The sequence below is a fragment of the Microtus ochrogaster genome, chromosome 6 (genome assembly GCF_000317375.1).
Source record: "Microtus ochrogaster isolate Prairie Vole_2 chromosome 6, MicOch1.0, whole genome shotgun sequence".
Taxonomy (NCBI): Eukaryota; Metazoa; Chordata; class Mammalia; order Rodentia; family Cricetidae; genus Microtus; species Microtus ochrogaster.
Genome location: NC_022013.1, coordinates 69,071,924 through 69,090,892, shown reverse-complemented (window position 1 = coordinate 69,090,892; position 18,969 = coordinate 69,071,924). Strand labels below are relative to the sequence as shown.

The following is an 18,969-nucleotide window of genomic DNA, read 5'->3' as shown; positions in this document are numbered from 1 at the left end:
AGATGTGGGGGATGAATTTTCTCCTATTGCTCATCTCATATCTGTTCTTGCTTTTCATCTACAGAAGTTCCAGAAGATTCTTGTCTACCATACTTCGTCCCCTTTCTTGAGGAACAGAGAGACTGAGGCAAATGATGTCTGAGCTGAGTTTGGGTGACCATCTCCCGTCTGAGTCCCAGGTCGGCTATGGCTCCAGCAGAACAAGCAGGGAGCTGGGTCTCAGTTTCTCAATGTTTTGTGATTTGAGCTGAACCAAGTTCACTCCCTCAGTCCTGACTCTTCTAGTAAAGAAGAAAGGAAAGAGGGTGGAAGGGGAGGAGCCAATGATTAAACAGACCGTTTCTTTCTACTTCCTCATTTGGACTCCAGAATTTGTTCTCTGGCTACAGTCTGCCAGGGCTGGAGAGAAGCCTGTGCCTGCAGCTGACTCGCTCCAGGAACGATGCGAATCCCATCATTCTTACCTCTCCCCCCGGAGAGCAACTGGGCTGCCTGTATACTCTCCCAGACTTTGTGCCAAGTGCTACTGTGGGCAGCTGTGCTAAGTAAGTCAGAACCTCCAGAAGGGAAGCAGGGGCAAGGACACCTGGGCTGGGGTTGGACTTGTGCAGGGATGGACATAGCACAGGAAGCATGTCGGTAGGTAGCAAGCTAAGAACTAGGCTGAAACAGCTTGGCTGGGCTTTGAAAAATCAAAGCTGGCAGGAGTTTTTGTTGTTGCTTGTTTTCCTGTCATTTGGTACCCAGGTCCCTGTTGCACTAACCGTTTCTCATTAGAACCTACTGTCACTTGGTACTCTGGTCCCTGATGCACTACCACCCTCCCCACCAGCACCTTCTCTAAGGGAAATCTAGTGCCCTAGACTTGAGTGATAAATTTATCAATCAGCCAGTTTCCCTTTGAATTTGTGATTCACGCAGGACCAAATCTAGGCAAGGTGTCTAGTGCTGCTCCCAACAAGAGTTGGGAGAGGGCACTAAGATGCATCCTAGGGGGTGGCAATGGATGCTCTCTGTGCCTATGAAGCCACTCTATCCACCAGAAGGACCCCTCCCCCCTTTATATATAAGGGCGGGCACGAGAAGGTCTGGGCTGTCCTGGGATTTTAGGTTCAGATCATCCCAAATCTGGGCAAGTTGGAGTTGTCAGTTATGGGGCCAGAGAAATATCTCCTACCTCCTTCACTGCATAGGCCATGGGGCTTGGTCTTGGCTCTGCATAGTAAGAAAGTTAGGGTTGGGGGCCTTAGACTGAGACAGAGGAAGATTCCAGGTCCTGCTGTCACCTGTGGGCCAGAGGGCAGAAAGCGATGGGGCTGGTTGATTAGAAGAGTCTGGGTGAAGTACAGTAACAGAGTCCTGTTGAGGGGCCATCTTCTAAGCTCAGTTCTGGGGTTTCTACCCACACCTCTGAGAGGAGAGCATACAGCCGCCCCACCCCCTGCCCTATGCTATGTTACATGCTATGACTCATAGTGAAATCTGGTCAGCCCTGAGGGACCTCAGCTGTCAGTGCTGGGTGGGACTTGGCTTCCAGGGAGAGCAGTATGGAAGTAGGTATATTTGAGTGACACCAGATAGCTCGGCTTTCACATGGGAAGGCTCAGTCCTAGAGATGCATATGCCTTTCTATTTGTGCCGTGCAGCCATCCATCACCTGGTGAAGACTATAAGAACGGCATGGTGAAGGCTCCCCAGAATGGCATTTTCTTCCATTTTCTTTTGCTAAATCTCTTTTTCCGTTGTTTTCTGGGTCTCCACACTTAGGATTTTATCCCTTGATTCAATACTATAACACCCTTTGATTGTGTCTTGCTTGCTCCCGCCTTTGACCCTGTGTGTAGCTCTGGAATCTTCCAGGACAGCTATGGGAAGGCTTAGTACTTTCTAAGTGTCTTCAGGTCTGGCCCTTTGACTCCAGATAAAGCTCCAGTACCTGCTCGTCATGCCCCCCTTTCATCCACAAGGGGTTTTTCTCCGGCAGCAGTGTGGACACTACGCTTGCCTTTTACTACCTGTGCTTCAGTTAATTCTTCTAAGTACTTTGTGTCAGAGACTAGATTTGGAGACGTGTCAGAGAACAGAACAGGCAGCTTTTCTGACCTAAAGTACAAGGTATTCGTCTTCCTTCTATTGACTGCATTGGACAAGAGCATAGTTTTCATGTATGTTGAATATAGAATGAACATATAAATGATGGTTTCTCCCTTCCACATATCTGGTTTTTTTCTCCTTTTCATGCACTGTACTAGCCTCCTTGCTAATCTCACACACTCAGATTTTCAGTCATTACTTCTATGTCACTTATTTGTCCTTCCTCTGTAGACTTCAATTTCCTGCCTGTTGATGAGACATCTATAAGCAGATTTGTCAGCCTAGAAACAAAACTATATTCAAAATCTAACATAGCATCATCTCCTTACAAGTTTTCTTATCTTTCTAATATTTCTAATTGCATGAGCAATGCCACCTCTCCCCTGCTCGTGCACATTTATCAACTTCATGCTTTATTAAATGTTAATTTTTCTCAGTCTTGCCTCTTAAGTTTTTCCTCACATGTGGGGCTTCTTTACTTCCTATTGTCAATGCAGATGAAGAAGCAAAGTCATGGGGGAATATTGATGCTCCTGATAGAGTCAAAAGGGTAAATAAGGGGATCCATTCATGGTATTTGGGAAGTAGAAGCAGGAAGGACTGGAGTTCAAGACCAACATGGGCTACTTGACAAGTGTGAAGCCAGCTTGGGCTCCAACAACAACAGCAACAAGAAGATAAAGGGATTTGCAATGAGGTGAGGTAATGATGAAACACAGACTCTAAGCTAGAGGTGTGTGTCGGGGGCGGGGGGTGGACTTAGAGGTAGATAGTGGTGAGGTAAAAGTTGTGGTCGGGCGACTATAGAGGCTGTACTTGAGCAAATGGGAGGAAAAAGGAGGAGGTTTATTGTTGTGAAAGCCTGGAACATTTGATTTTGTGGTTTTGAAGTTGATGTGGCTGGGAGTGATAATCACAAGGCCTTGAGGTATAACATGGGACTGTGTGGTTAATCTATATGAGAGCAGGGTCACTACAGATGAGAAAGACAAGGGATGAAGAAGCCATTAACATGCATTCTAGATCACCGTCTTCTTCTTGCTAATCTCTTGCACTTCCTCTGTCCCAATTAGTCTGACACAGCACTTTCAGCAATGTGAACTTCTCAATGTTTACTGAACTAAACATCAAACTTCGAAAGTTTGTTCATGATCATTTAAAAGGGTCTCACATGGCGCCTTTGGCACCGCACAGATGCGGTATCTGCAATATCACTCAATCCTTACAACAGTTTATGGCATGGGCATTGCCATAAATTTATAAATTTCCACTTATAAGCAAGTGGATCAAAGTATAGAGAAGTAAAGTTACCTCTGCAAGGCCATTGTGCACTACTTTAACACTTTTTAATTACTTTTCTCATTACTTTGACAAAACACCAGGCAAAAGCAACTTAAGGAAGGGCTTATTTTGGTATAGATTGTGGTGGGAAGGTGATAGGAGCCTGGGCTGGCCACCTCACACCCGCAGTCAGGAAGCAGTCAGGAGAGAGATGAGCATTAGTGCACAGCTGGCTTCCTCCTCTTGTTCATTCAGGCTGGGATCACAGTCTACTGGACCTACTAAACCACACCTATTTTCAGGGTGGGTTTTAGCACTTCTGTTAAACCTTTCCAGAAATACCCTTTTTGACACAATTAAAGATGTCTCCATGGTGATTCTAAATCTGGTCAAGTTGACCATGAAGATTAACCACCACCATGATAAAGTCATGGCATGATTCCGTGTGCTCTGACTCACTGCCACTCACTTCATTCGGCAACAACGGTCCTCTGGAATGTGGCATCTACCTCTATCTTCAGCTTTGACTCTCATTACTGAGGGTGTCCTAAACAGACCAAAGCAGCAACCAGTCTGCAACTTCCTGAGCATGTTGACAAATATCTCAACATCTTTCTTAGGGAATATTCCCTTTCTGTCTGTCACAATTACAGACTACTTGGAGCTTCGTGTCGAACACTACTCTCCCACATTCCCTCCTAGGCAAAATCTTGCCAAAATCAAAGACCTATACTCTCTTCCTCCTCTGAATCTTCATAACATTTGTCTATGTTCTTCTAAAGGCATTGAGAGCATCTCTTTTATAAGATGCTGTGGGTAGCACTAGGGAAGCAGAACTGGGTAGACAGATCTCTGTGAGTACAAGAACAGACTAGTCTACATAGCATGTTCTAGGTCAATCAGGGTTACATAATGAGATTGTGTCAAAACCAAAAAGCCTTTTAAGTATTAGGTTGCACACATGCTTGGTCTTATCATCAGACTGTTGGCTTCAGTGGGGATCCGGGACTTATATCTTTTCCTTTAGGGGCACTCAGGATGAACGGCAGGGCAGGAGATAGTCAGCGCACTTTCCGGGATTACTAAAGGACGGATTGGTTGTGTGTACATACTGAGATGCGGTGGCACGGGGATCAGAATCCCATTTTCTGGGCTGCCAGAGCACCACTCCCCTTGCAACATCTCCTCCTCGGCACTCATTTTCACACTTTTATCCCTGAAAGGATTCAGACTTGGGAGGCTCGTGACATTTTCAGCACAAGTACAAGAGAAAGCTCCTACCATGGATGGGTGCATAGATCTACCCACACACAGCACACACTTTGGGTTCTAGTTATCTCAGGACCTATTTTGCTATTATACCCAACAGCCATGCATAGAGCTCTATCCTCCCATTCAGCATTCCCGTTCCATGCTCGGCTTCGACTTGGGAAGCCATTTCTGTCTCCATGGGTCATTCCAACTGCCCCAAAGGAAGCTACAAATCTAGTGTTCTTTTCTTTTAGTTTAATTTTTGTGAATGAGTATTTTGCTACATGTATGTCTGTGCACCACACCTGTGCCTGATGCCCAAGGGAGACCAGAATAGGATTCCAGAGCCCCTGGAACTGGAGTTGAATGGTTGTGAGCTACCATATGGGTGCTAGGAATCAAACCCAGGTCCTCTGGGAAGGCAGCCTGTGTTCTTAAATGCTGAGCCATCTCTCCGCCCCATGGTGTCCTTCTGTTGTTTCTTCCTCCTATCAAATTTGCCTATCAGCAAAAACTGGAAGACCAAATGTTAAGCAATAGGGATGTGAGATAAAATACAGGAAAGTCAAATTGTAGGATAGGGCACAGGTGTTAAAAATGACAACATAGAACAGACTCAGCTACTAGATTTTGTATTGCTTAGTGAAAGACCAGGCCGGAGAACACTTTTCTGGTATGGTCTCATTTGCTGTTCATCTGTATGCAAACATTACACACACACACACACACACACACACACACACACACACACACACTACACAACTTACGCATATGTCCATGGGGGCATTCTAAGGACATGTGTGCTAAGGTGATAGTAGTTTGTCATGCGTATTTTCTCTTTCCCCTAAGGATTATGGACTACCTGTGTGATCTGTAGACCTTCCCCACAAAAGAAAAACCCTGCTCTCAGGATGGACCTTGGCAAAGTCTACTGAAATACAAATCACATGTAAACTTTGACAGTCAAAGCGTTTAGCCTAATGAAACTGTCATGGCACAGATGTTACTGGGGACAGAACTCAAATATTTCTGAAAGTGTATTCCATTTAGGCAATTCCAGGGGAAGGTATTGACGTGAAGGTTGGGCTATGGGGATGAAGGGGCCTTTGGGTCTGAGTAGGCATGTCTCAGTGTGGAAGTGCAGACCCTGGTTGATGTTTGCTTCCTTTCTTACAGATCTTGTTGCTGGGACACATGGTGAGTCCTCTTTTCATATCTTATCCCCGTTCTATGTGTCACCTCCCTCTTCCCCCAAAGATCTGCCCGGAAGTGCTCAGAATGTGCCAGCAACCAAGCTCAAGACCCGGTCAGAACCAGGAAAAGCCATTGTTCCCAGAAGACTTCCTGCCCTTCTCCTCCTTCCCTCTGTCTGGGGAGGCGAGTGGTCAGAAAGCATGGTTCGCTAGTATAGCAATTCTTCTGGTTCTGTTATAGTGAGAAGTGACCAATTATCTCAAACATTGAGAGGTCTGTCCTTGTCCTCAACCGCCTTCTACTCTCTAAGTCAAATCGAGAGTCTGAAAAGTTGATCTCAAAGAGGCAGAGAGTAAATGGCCAGAGCTTGGGAAGGGTCGAGGAGAGGATAAGGATGGAGACAAGATGGTTAATAGGTACAGAGGTAGAGTTAAATATGAGGAGCAAGTTCTAATGTGCTATAAAAAAGGCTGTCTTAGTTAGGGTTCCTGTGGCTGTGAAGAGACACCGTAACCACGGCAACTCTTATAAAGGAAAATATTTAATTGGAGCTGGCTTACAGTTCAGATTATCATCATGGTGGGAAACATGGTGGCAAGCAGGCAGACACGGTGCCTGAGAGGTAGCAGAGAGTTCTACATCTGAATTAGCAGGCAGCAGGAAGAGAGAAAGATAGTGGGCCTGGCTTGAGCATCTGAAACCTCAAAGCCCACCCCCAGTGACACACTTCCTCTAATAAGGCCACACCTATTCCAACAAGGCCACACCTCCTAATAGTGCCATTCCTATGCATGGAGGCTATTTTCACTCAAAGCACCACGAAGAGTAATTATGGTTGACAATTAATTGTAAATTTTACAGTAGCTAGAATAGAGGATTTGAACATTCAATGTGTGAGGTGATAGATGTCCAAATAACTCCGCCCATTACACATTGTGTGCGTGTACTGAAGCACCATACATTAGTAAATAGTTATATGTATCAAAGACTTTTTAACAAACAAAATTGTACACAAAAACAGTTGTGCATGCCTTTAATCTTAGTGTTCTGGAGGTAGACATAGGTAGATCTCTGAGTACTAGACCATTCTGACCTACAGAGCAAGTTCCAGGACAGCCAGGGCTACACAGAGAAACCCTGTTGCAAAAACAAAGCAAAAAAAAAAAAAAAAAAGAAAGAAAGAAAGAAAGAAAAGAAAGAAAAGAGAAGAAAGCCACCAAACCCTCTCTCTCTCTCTGAATAAGATTCAAGCACATAGAAAACTACTGTCTGTCTAGACTGTCCCATGTGTTGATAAGTCCTCTTCTTTGCACGGGTGTGAGGGCATGTCTTATTATACAGGGAAGACCCTCTGGGGGAAGGGCAGCCCAGGACTTGGGTTGGAGAGTTCAGGAAGGGAGCCGGATATGCCAGCCTTATCCTATCCTATATTAGGTAGGGATTGAGGGATGCCAGGAAACCCTGGCGGGCAGGTACGCTTTAATGTCTGGTTTGGAAGTTGACAGCCCTCTCCAGCCTTCTCCCTTGCTCCACCCGGCTGAGAGTCAATTACATTCCTTGTGATTTCTCTGGGCTTGTGGGACGGAATGAGTAGTAGAATTTCGAGGAAGAAGTTTTCTGTACTGGATTCCACCCTTGGTGCACTCCGTAGGAATACGGGTGCCTTTTCAGCGGAGGCTCGGAGCCTGCTTAGGCTCTTGGTGCTCCCTTGACTCATGTTGCATTCTCTCTCTGAAATTCAGCGGATCTCCCAAAGGCCGTGGTGAAACTTGAGCCGCCATGGATCCAGGTGCTCAAGGAAGACAGTGTGACATTGAAGTGCGAAGGGACCCACAACCCTGGGAACTATTCGACCCAGTGGCTCCACAATGGGAGCTCTCTCTGGAGCCAGGTCCGGCCCAACTACACGTTTAAAGCCACAGTCAATGACAGTGGAAAATACCAGTGCAGACTGGAGGAGAACATCCTCAGCGACCCTGTACAACTGGAAGTGATTGCTGGTTAGTAGATGGGCCCAGGAAGGAGCTGGGATACCAGGAAGTTGGAGGTGGGATGAAGTGGCGTGGGGTGTGGGTCTGCTTACTGCAAGGTTTGCAGGAAAAGGGGTCGCCTGGTTTCTGGGAAGCATCACTAAGAGTTGCTTGGAGGACTTTTCTCTACTCATTTCCCTGTTTACCCTCCCTTGTGCTTGGTCCGCAGCAGGCAGGCACGTGGAGGGCTTGTGAATTCCTGAGAAATTCCTCAGCATGTGTGAATGCTGGTTTTTTTTTTTTTTTTTTTTTTAATGTGGTAGTCCTGATTGAGCAACAGAGGTTCATGGACAAAGACAGACAGCTGAATAATACAGAAAAAGGAAGTCCCTATTTCATAGAAACCCTGCTGTTACACGACACTCAGAAAAATGCCATTAGCCTACAACTGAACTCAGGCTGTGGAAAGAAAGAGTCGTCTATGCAAACACGGTTATTTATTTAACTTTGAGTTCAGCTTTCTCCTCTGCTTAGCCGAGAAGGCTAATGTCTCCTCCCTGAGGTTCTGGAGAGCACCGGTATTTTCCTGATCTCTTTCCTTCGCAGCCCTGGGTGTCCTTGTCTTTCTTTTTCTTCCACCAGCTTGCGGACACGTGAGGTGAAAAGCCTTGTCTCATCCATTTCCATATTTGCAGTTATCCAGAACAGGGCAGGGCTTATTAATTCTTTTTCTGGGCAGATCAACGATTTTATAAGACTCCCGGCAAAAAGTAGATTTTCTCCACAGAAAGGCCACCGCGAGACTGCATTGTCGACTACTGTCGCTGTCGCTCTTGGTGCCTTCCTTTCACCAGTATGTGCACAGCAAGCTAACGACTTTCCTCTGGCCATGCCGAACCGTAGGTCCACACCTGTTTCTATTTATCAAGGAAACCAACATTTTTTTTGGGGGGGGGGGGAGCTTCAGAAGTTTCCAAAGGGAAGGCTCTGTCGTATTCTCTTCACACCCATGAGGCTGGATTCCTTCCTCTTTCCTGTATCTCCATCTCTTGTATTCTTCCTGACAGGACAACAAGGCCATAGCTGCCTTCTCTGAAAAGAGGAAGGAGACTATTGTACACCAAGAACTAGTGTAGCTGCAAAATCTGACAAAGCCCATTTCACAGATGAGGAAATTGAGGCCCAGAAGAATTCAATGACTTGCCCAAGACTAAAGAGCTTGTGAATGAGTGGAGCTAGTATCAGAGATCAAGATTGTCTGGTGTCAAACTAAAGGTCTCTTGCCCTTAGCAGATCATATCCTGCCAGGAAGGGTAACCTGTGTCTCAGGATTGAGCCCAGGCCCTCTGAGTCTAATGGTCTTTCTGTGTTGCTCAGACTGGGTCTCAGAGCTGAGCCCAGGCCCTCTGTGTCTGATGGTCTTTCTATGTCGCTCAGACTGGCTGCTGCTCCAGACCCCTCAACTGGTGTTTGAGGAAGGGGAAACCATCATCTTGAGGTGCCATAGCTGGAGGAGCAAACCCCTGAACAAGATCACATTATACCAGAATGGAAAATCCATAAAATATCGTCAGTCCAACGGCAACTTCTCTATCTCCAAAGCAAATCACAGCCACAGCGGTGATTACCACTGCACAGGATACCTAGGGAAGGGACAATACAAGTCGAGGTCTGTGACCATCACTGTCCAAGGTACGGGGCCTCTGTCAGGACGTTGGAAAGGGAGAGGAGGAGACGGACAAAGGCTAAATCCCCACATGGAGCTCTAGGAATGTCACAGCAGCAAAACTGGGCTGGGAGGCAAAGAGGAAAGCTGTGAAGGCCCTGCCAGGTGAGGGCAAGTGGGCCCAGCCCAGAGCTCCTCTCTTGCGGGTGGTGGGTGGCAGGACTGCGGGGCAGCAGAGAAACAGTGCCCTGTCATCAGTGCATGGGTTCTCTGCATCCCTAGACATCCCTAAGAGTTGAAGTGTAACTTCTTGTATCTCATTTAATAGTCATTCATTCTCGAAGGCCCGACATATTCTAGACAGCGGTGGTGCTGCCAACTGTGGGAGGCTTCAGATCCCCCCTCCCCACTGCGTCTGGGCTGTCCCCTCTGCTCCTACATCTTCGCTAGTGTGCCCTCATTAGTTTGGTGGAAGCACTCGGTTATTGGGGAGGCACAACTCTGTGCACAGAAACCTACGCAGATGAGGTTTCAGGGTGATGTGTTACACCTCTGAGGTGACCCGGACACAGCAACTCTAGGTGACAGACGTTGGGCATAGCGTTGGAGGAAGGGTGAATACCCAGAGAGAACTTACTACCTTTACCCCCTCTGTCTTTTCCAGCTCCCAGATCCAGCAGCAGCTCTGTACCGGTCTTGACAATTGTAGCCGCTGTCACTGGGATTGCTGTAGCAACCCTTGTTATTATCCTGGTATCCTTTATCTACATGAAGCAAAAACAAGCTCCAGGTGAGTGGCTCTCTCTAAACCCTCTTATCAGTTCCCACTTAGCTGGGGCTAGCTAGGGCTTAGAGACTTATTTGCTTTTGATATAGTGCCGTCATGTTCATTCATCTACTCATAAAATTCATCTGTTAAACCAGACTTGAACAAGCTTGGTGACTTACCACCACCTTGTGCTGGACGATGGAGGTGTTCGCTTCCCTTTCTGCCCTCAGCTAGTTCTCAGCCTTGCGAAGCAGACAGAGGTGCAAGGGGATGCTTACAAGAAGGGGTTAGAGCGATGCGATGATAGCACTGTGATTAGGCACTGGAGGTCGCAGCACATCCTGTAACCCCAGGATGGTAAGATAGGAGGGAGGAGGGGCTGAAGCCACACCTAGTGAGATGGCTTGGTCAGTACAGGTGCTTGCAATACAAGCCCTGTGATCTTAGTTCAGTCAGTTCATGGTACCCGAGTTAAGATGGGAAGAGAGAAACTGATCCCAAAAAGGTGTCCTCTGACCATCATGGATATGTTAGAGTGTATATCACATACAACAAGAAATAAAGATTTTTTTTTTTAAAGACTCTGAAGCCAGCCTGGGCTGAAGGATGAGTCTGAAGTCAGCCTGTGCTACACAGCAAGATCCTGTGTAAAATTTTACAAAGGGAAGATTTCATAACCCCATGTGTTTATCAGCTTTCTGTCACTGTAACAATGTCCTTCAGATAATCCACCCATGAAGAGAAATAGTTCCTGGGCACAATGGTAAATACATGTCAGCATTCAGGAGCCCAAGGATGATCACAAGTTCAAAATCCTATCTCAAAATATTTAAGCAAATCAGTCAATAAACAAAAAGGTTTATTTTTAACACACTTTTGTAGGACTCAGTCCGTATTGGCCCAATTGCTTTGGGCCTATGACAAGCTAGCAAGGAAGTGCACAGTGGGGCAAAGCTGCTTACCTTATGGACAGTAAGCAAAGTGACCAAGGAAGAGATGGGAGATGCCACAGTCTTCAAGAGCATGTCCCTGATGACCTAAAGACTTCTCTCTATCTATATACATGATTCCAAAGTTTCCGCTTCCTCCCAGTTATTCCACCTGGTGACCAAACATTTAACACATGAGATTTTAATGTGTTTAAAGCACATTAAACACAGTTTAACGAACTGTGGCAGGCAGCCTGGCCGGGGCAGTTGGAGAAGGCTTCCTTGAGGAGCCCGGATAGTGTGGCAATTGAAATACACACAGTAGGACCAGATTGCTGTGGTTCAAATCTCAGCTCACAGCTCAGCAAATATTCAATGTTGAGTACATTACTCAACCTCTGTGCTCAGTTTACTAGTCTGAAAAATGAAGACCACTGTGGGACCCACCTTACAGGAGTGTTATGACAGTGAGTGAATCTGAACCCTTTGTACCGGTGCCTAACAGACAGTAAAGAGCACATAAGTGTGAGCTGTTAACCACAGTGGAGAAGGGTGAAGTCTGGGGGTAGCCATTAGCTAGGCGGAGTGGAAGAGCATTCTAGGACCTGTGGAGATGGGGAATGTTGTGGTGGATGGAAGTCACTGAGAAAGAGAAAATGCGGCCACTGACTAATATCTAATACCTCGTAACACGCTTTGCAGTTGGAATTCAGAGGAATTCAGTTCCAGGTGATAAGTAAATATTGAGAGATGCAGAGAGAAAGATTACACTTTTTGTTTTCTAGGAAAGGTCTCACTTTGTAGTCCTAGCCGCTCTGGAACTCACTCTGTAGACCAGGCTGGCCTCAAACTCACAGAGATCCTCTTGCCTCTGTCTCTCGAGTGCTGGGATTAAAGGAATACACCCAGTCAAAAGATTGCACTTTAAAAACCAGGGTTACTATACCCAACCACAAGATTAAGCTTCTAAAATGGCCAGGCAAACCTGAGAAAGATGCAGTGGAGTGGTTTTTGTGACGTCCCTTGGTGTTCTCTTGGGTTAGTCACCATAAACTGGAGAGGTTCCTGGGCAGGGGAACTGGGAAGCTGGGAGGAGCGTGGGTGACCACCAGAGGGAAAGGTCTATGTTGCTTTTAACTCAGTTCCGACCCTGCTCCTTGATCCAGGACTCATCCCATAATCCTACTAACTTCCTACATGCCCCTCCTAGCTCTCCCAGGAAACCCTGATCACAGGGGAATGGGAGATACCCTTCCCAAGGAACTAGGTGAGTACAGCGTGCCCTCTGAGGGTTCAGTGCCGGGCAGCCCAGGGCCTCCATGTGGACTGGAGCCAGCAAGCAACAGCTATTGTGAGTTTCAGCGGGAGTACAGGAGAGGGAGGAGCAGTGGGAGCACTGCTGGAACTCAAATCTCTTGGTCAGCTCTGAGTCTAGCTCTTGGCCCTGAGGAGGCTCTCACTAGAGATGAGAAAAGGAACTTTGGTTCAGGGGAGAGAAAGACAGTGGATTCTGACTAAACTTCTAGACCAACAAGGAGTCTGGAGACGTTTCCAGAGCAGGACTTCAGAGGCATTTGGATCTTTCCGGGGAGATGTGGCAGACCTGGTAAAGGATGGGCTTAACGGCTGTATGATGGCGGCAATGAGATTAAGAAGGGAGACCCCTTAGAGGAAAGGAAGAGGTCTGAGGTAACCCTGGAGAATTTTTCAAGTGTGTTTCCCTGTGGAGGAGTAAGGGGAGGCTTGGTAAGGCTCAACTTTTAGTAGCATGTTGAGAGGAGGTTTGAGTTGAAGAAATTCTGGGGGATTAGCAGCAGTACCCGTAGGTTACGCTCTGCAGGCACACCTTGGCTCTAATGCCCACTCATTATGGTTTATTAAACACTGGCCTAACCCTTCCACCATCATACAACTGAATCTGAAGTAGATCACTCCCCATGAAGAAGCAGGTGGGTGGGTGAGCGGTTTAGATGACCCCGGAACCCTTATAGGTCTGAGAAGAGAAAGCCAGTGTGAATGTTCAGCCCCGGAACAGGGGGAAGCATGCAGAAGGAGTGGGAATATTTCAGGCAATTTTTGACTGTAGTGAAAGACAAAGCACACAGGCAAGTGAAGTTTTCTCTAGGGGCTTCCATGACAGCAGCAATAGGCAGGAGAAAGACTTTCTTGGAGAGTCCACTTCAGGGGACTGGCGATGACTCAGAGCAGAGCCAACGGATATGAGAGCTTGAGCAAAAGAGCCTTCCTTAGCTTCGCTTTGGCAGGGTCTGTGTCCTTCAGCCCCGTGTGCGGATCCACATCTAGGATCAAACTAGGTCTAAAAAAAAAAAAAGCTAAGCGTGACTGGGTTCACAACCTCCCCACCCCCCACCCCCCCCCCCCCACCCCCAGCCTGGCTTTGTCTACTCTGCTGTAAACACATTTCCTACCACGTTTATGCAGCCTGGTACTGGAGCTGGTGGTTTCCCCTAAAGGCTGCTGCAGTTGCTAAGAAGTGTATTTAAAGGGGGAATTCTGAACGTGTTGTGGGGGCAGAATTTGGAGCATGGCAAACAGGGCTCTTTGTGTGCAGGGACTGGGGGAAGAGACTGGAGGCATTATCTCGGCCTTTTCCCCCACTTCCCAAAATGGTGATTCACGGACACTGGCATTTCATACTGGCAAAGGGAACTTAGGGCAAAAGCCTAAGAGAATGTGGTGTTTGGGATATTTTTCGGAGAAATACTGTGTTTTTCTATCTTTCTCTTTCCCATCTTCCCTCTCTCCCTGCCCCCCTTCTCTCTTCTTTCCTTTATTTCTCCTCCTCTATTTTTTTTTCATTCTTTTTAATGTTAGAGTACTTGTTCTTCAACACTTCCACAAGAATAAACTACATTTGTCCGGTAGAGAAAAAGCCATTCCTTTCTAATCTGGACTCGATTTCACTCTGATCTGAATATTTCCCCACTCTCCAACCTCCCAGAGCCCCAAAGCTTCTGGTTTGCAGCTGGGAACGTTCAGCAATTGTCTGATAAGAATGTGGCGCTTGTTTGTTTCCCTTTGCCAGCATGGCCAACGGGGAAGGCTGGACTCCAAGATGGTCCAGGGAAGGAGGCTATACTGCCACAGTGCATAGCCTGAAGGCCTGGGTTGGCGTTGGCAAGCCTTGTCTTGGCTCTGCTTTGAGCTTTGGTTTTGCAGCCTCAATAGCAGCTCATCAGGCCCCTCCCCTTTCCAGCAGTGCTCTGGCTGATCACTTGTTTTTGCCCACAGACAATACGCCTGATCTCGGAGAAGTCGCCAAAACTGAGGTGAGTGAGCCCAGACGGGTCCATTCCCTTCTCCCAGCTCCTCTGCTTACCCAAGAGCTCTCTGCAGCTCTCAGGACTCATTTCTGCTTTCTCTAGGTTGAGAATACAATCACCTATTCACTTCTCAAGCATCCTGAAGTTCCGGATGAAGATGCAGAACCTGATTACCAGAAACACATTTAATCTACCTTGTCTTGATTTGGGATTGGAAAAAGCAAACCTTCTGGAAAGGCCAGGATCTAGTATCTCCTGGTCAAGAGGATACTGGAGATATTAAGGAGGCTATGCACAGTCACCTGTGTGAGTCCTGAAACCAACAGACACTATGGTACTGGTCCCCAGTGGTTGATTGTACTAATAACTTCTATGACTTACCGCTTCCCAACTCAAGATTCTTCTGCCATAGATTCACATGGTCAATAAAATTAGTCAAATTACTGTCATTAACAGACTGCTACAACATGGGAACTGCTTATACTACAGGCTACACGAGAACACTTACATTAGGGTACATGATCTCAGCAATGATATAACTGGGTTGTACCAACATATCAAAAGTCATGCTTCAGGACGATGGAATTATAAGGGATTTTAATCTTCTTCCTTATTTTTCTATAAAGATCATATGTACTTTTATACTAAAATACTGTAAAAATAACATTTTATTTACTTTTTCAAGGTTGAGGTGATTGGAATGTAGACTGAGATCTCTGGGGTTTGTTGGTCTTCTGTGAGAATAATCGTGGGGAGAGGGGTTAGCGTCTCCTGGGGAGCTGTAAGCATCTCAGCATAAGGGCGCTCATGACAAACCAAAGTAATGATTATACCCAAGTCTAGTTTGGTGCGCCAATGAGTTTATTTGGCTTACTTATGGGAACATTGGTGAGGGGTTCCTTAGAGGGGTGTGGGTGGTTTCTTGCAGGAGTGTGGGTGACCTTAAAACAGCAGTCTTAGCACAGATGACAACTTCTTCACAGTTGCGCAGATGGTGCCCTGCCCCCTTCAGTTAGTTGATCTTCCTCAAACTGTCATCCTCCTGCTGCCCTCAGAGCTCCACAAAGACAAGCAGGCGTTCACCACCCACCACCCACGTGCCTGGCCTGGTAGCAATGGATGGGAGGGAACAGGAGCAGAGGCTCAGCGTTTCTCTCTTCCGGTGACTGTGACAAGCAGAGTAATCACTCTGTTTTGTAACACAAGTCCTCCGGAAGTTAAACCTCAAATGAATGCCAGTGGGCACTGGAGGATGACCTTGAACTCCTGATCCTCCTGCTTCTATCTCCTAACTGCTGGGATTATAGGCATGTGCCACCACCCAGAGCTGGAATATGTATTTTAAAAATTGGATCACGTTGTATGTTTTTGTATGTTCACAAGATCACTCAGGTAGAAATTTAAGCAGGCTGTAACCACATAAGTTCAGAGCACAGAGGTAGAAAAGAAAAAAAGCAGAAGTTCTCTGTTGTCCTCATTCCCCTTAAATTTGTTCTTGTTCTGTCTCTCTTCAATCACGAGTAACCACTGTTGCAGGTTTTATGCACATTTGGATTTTTTGTACGTATATTTAACATATTAGAGTTTTAGAAAGCCTATGTATAGGACCGCACTTTACACATGATTATGTTGTTGAATTATTTTGTTCAACAAGAAGAATGGCTGGGGCTTGCTTGGATGTCAGCCTGGCTCCAGGCTCACTGAAAGACCCTGTCTCAAAGGACTAAGCAGAGAGAGAAAGAGAGAGAATAGAATGTCCGATGGTTCCCTTGGACCTCTGCACACCGCCCATAGTCACATTCCCATGTGCATGCATCCAACAGACACACATAACAATAATAACAACCCTCTCTTGGACATTGGTGCACATCTTTAATCCCAGCACTCTGGAGGCAGAGACAGGTGGATCTCTGTGAGTTTGACACCAGCCTGGTTCATAAAGAGACTTCCAGGACAGCCAGGGCTACACATAGAAACTGAAACTCTCTCTATAATTTCTGCTTTGAAATCCCTGATAACAAAGACACCTTACGTGGATCTCAGTGGTTCAGTCCAAACACATGAAGCAAATAAGGTCATTTGACACCAGGGAGAATGCATCAAGAAGCTCTTGTATTCCTAATTTGCACCTTTAAGTAAAGCCTTGCATGCCCCATGAATCTAGTGAGTTCTTTTTCACATCCTCTTCAGCAAGGCCTCTCCTAACCACTGCTATTACTTTGGTTTTACTTTCTCCGTGGTACAGTGAGGGTAACTAGGTATCTTCTTGTTTATATATTCTCATGTACTCTAAAATGTAAGCTTAATACAGTCCTGTTTTCATTATTCACTAATGCACTCCAGAGACTAAGAAAATGAAACAGACGGTTGAATCAATTCATAAATAAATCTTTCTTCTCATAATTTCTGGGTTATTTGATATTCTTGAATGCTGGTTAATTGCTCTACCATTGAGCTACCACCCCAGGTGTTATTTGATGTTCTTAATACTGTATAATACTTAATAATTCCCCTTGGAATCATGTATTGGAAACATACCCACCAATGCAACAGGGTTGGGAGGTGGTATCTGATCGGAGGTGATTAGCCTGTGTGAAGTCCTTATAAAGAGGTGAATCTGGTGCCGTTTCGGCTCTGTCCTTCCCTTCCTTCCCCACTCTCCCCGTTCTTAACCCATAGAATGACACAACAAGAATTCTGGTCCCCCAGGTTTGAACTTCTCAGCCTCCAGAACCACATGCTAATAAGGAATTACCCAAGTCTGTGGGATTTTGTCATAGCAACTCAGAGAAGGCTTTCTGAATCTCAAGAGTTCAATAAAAGTCTACTTGTTACCTTTCCTTGGAACCTTACTAAATTAACCTAAAATTCTTAAACATTTTAGAAAGGATCTGAATTTAAATACACTTGGAAATCATGTTTTGAATTTGGTGTAAGGTAAGGATCCAACTTAATTTTCACCCGTGCTGAGGTCAGTTATGGCCATGTCATTCCTTGAAAAAAATGACTGGAAAAGCTACAGTTCATTATCAGCTTCCACACACAGGCCTACAGCAGTCTCTCTCTGTTGCCTTATTCCTTTTGCTTGTTTTTTTCTGCCTCAATAACACACACTCATTTATTTTAGCTTTATAGCATATTTTCATATGTAGAAAGTCCAGTTTTTTCTTTGTTTCGAGATTTTCTTGCCCATTATTGTGCTGTTTCTCTTCCAGGTGGACTTTAAAATTCCACATACTACAGTGTGCTAAGAGAATTACAATGTCCATGTATTTTGTAAGAATTACACTGTTTATATATTTGGGTAAGGTTTGACGTCTGTGTTACACCCCAAATGGCGGCTTCTGGTTTGTTTAGAATGTAGACTTCTCTAATAACATATGGCCTTTTTTTGGACTAAAGTTTAGACAACCTTTCCCCTCTATATCACTGTTACTCTTTAGAATTTTCTAGACTTTTTAAAGTCAATTTTGAAAATGTGTGGTTTTCCCCAGAAAATCATACATTTTATTAATTGGTATGCAGCAAAATGCTTCTCTTTCTCTCTTTCTCCTCTCTCTCTCTCTCTCTCTCTCTCTCTCTCTCTCTCTCTCTCTCTCTCTCTGTGTGTGTGTGTGTGTGTCTTTCCCTCTCTCTCTGTCTCTCTCCTCTTGCTTTCTTTGTTAGGGTCTCAAGGAACCCACACTGACCCCTCCCCCACTCTTAGCTTTGAGCTCTTTTATCAGGGTGATTTTAGTTGAGAATAACAGGAACTCATGGTTCAAACTGGCTTAAACAATAAGGAAATCTATTATTTCCCATAACAAAAAGTTTGGAGACAGAATGTCTCCTTGCATCAGGGTTCTGAGTCCTTTTTTCTGCAATCCTCTGGGTAATGCTCTTGGACTGGCAGGAATACACAGTCATTAGAAATGTCATATCCTGGTATCTAGAAGAAGAAAGGGACTAATTACATTTTTGATGTGTCCCTTGAGAACAAGGAAAATATTCTCAGAAGTCCTTGGTAACGCTTCTGTCATAGTGTGTTGATTAGAACAGACCACACTGAAAGCATGGATTACAGAGAAGACTAAGATGACCGTAGCATACCTCGCTACCGCTTTCAAACCAGAATGACTATTGAGATTGAAACCCTTGACCTCTCTGTCTTTGTCCATCCTAGAAGCCTCATTGATGGTTTGCCTGCCTGTTTGTCTTGTAGTAGCTTTAACTTATTAATCAAGTATTTTGCCTTTTGTTTGCTTACAAATATGCTATTTTCTACTTTATTTAGATTCATATATTACTTATTTTTGAATTTTTTGTTTTCAAACAAATAATAAAAGATGATAAACTTTCCTCTACTGCTGTTTTGATCATAAGCTTTTTACTTTGCTGGGTCCAGGGTCACACAACGATGGGGGGCCAGACCACCAAAATCTATTAAACCAGAAGCAAGCTTTATTTTACAAAACGAGGGGAAAAATCACCATGGGACACGCAAAGCTTATCACCTATAGCTGTGACCAGAGATCGGGCTTCTGTAGCTGAG

General features: G+C 45.5%; 1 protein-coding gene across 2 annotated transcripts; it reads left to right on the top strand.

Annotated features, from left to right (window-relative positions):
* Nucleotides 1-381: 381 nt before the first annotated feature.
* LOC102001807 (low affinity immunoglobulin gamma Fc region receptor II-like) lies at nucleotides 382-17,542 on the top strand. Of its 2 annotated transcripts, XM_013346929.2 has the most exons (7): nucleotides 382-545; nucleotides 5,803-5,823; nucleotides 7,563-7,820; nucleotides 9,228-9,482; nucleotides 10,121-10,246; nucleotides 14,407-14,444; nucleotides 14,541-17,542. In XM_013346929.2, exons 1-7 carry the CDS (start codon nucleotides 443-445, stop codon nucleotides 14,625-14,627), a joined length of 888 nt encoding a protein of 295 aa, XP_013202383.1. In that variant the 5' UTR covers nucleotides 382-442; the 3' UTR covers nucleotides 14,628-17,542. The 2 variants fall into 2 exon arrangements, with proteins under 2 accessions (XP_013202383.1, XP_026635816.1); XM_026780015.1 differs by lacking the exon at nucleotides 5,803-5,823 and having other exon boundaries at nucleotides 393-545.
* Nucleotides 17,543-18,969: the final 1,427 nt, after the last annotated feature.

Bases quoted from the DNA above. Each gene is read 5' to 3' on its own strand.
- LOC102001807 (XM_013346929.2), top strand. From the start codon at position 443: ATGCGAATCCCATCATTCTTACCTCTCCCCCCGGAGAGCAACTGGGCT. The intron at 546-5,802 runs GTAAGTCAGAAC...CCTTTCTTACAG, and splicing joins ACTGTGGGCAGCTGTGCTAA to ATCTTGTTGCTGGGACACAT. The intron at 5,824-7,562 runs GTGAGTCCTCTT...TCTGAAATTCAG, and splicing joins TCTTGTTGCTGGGACACATG to CGGATCTCCCAAAGGCCGTG.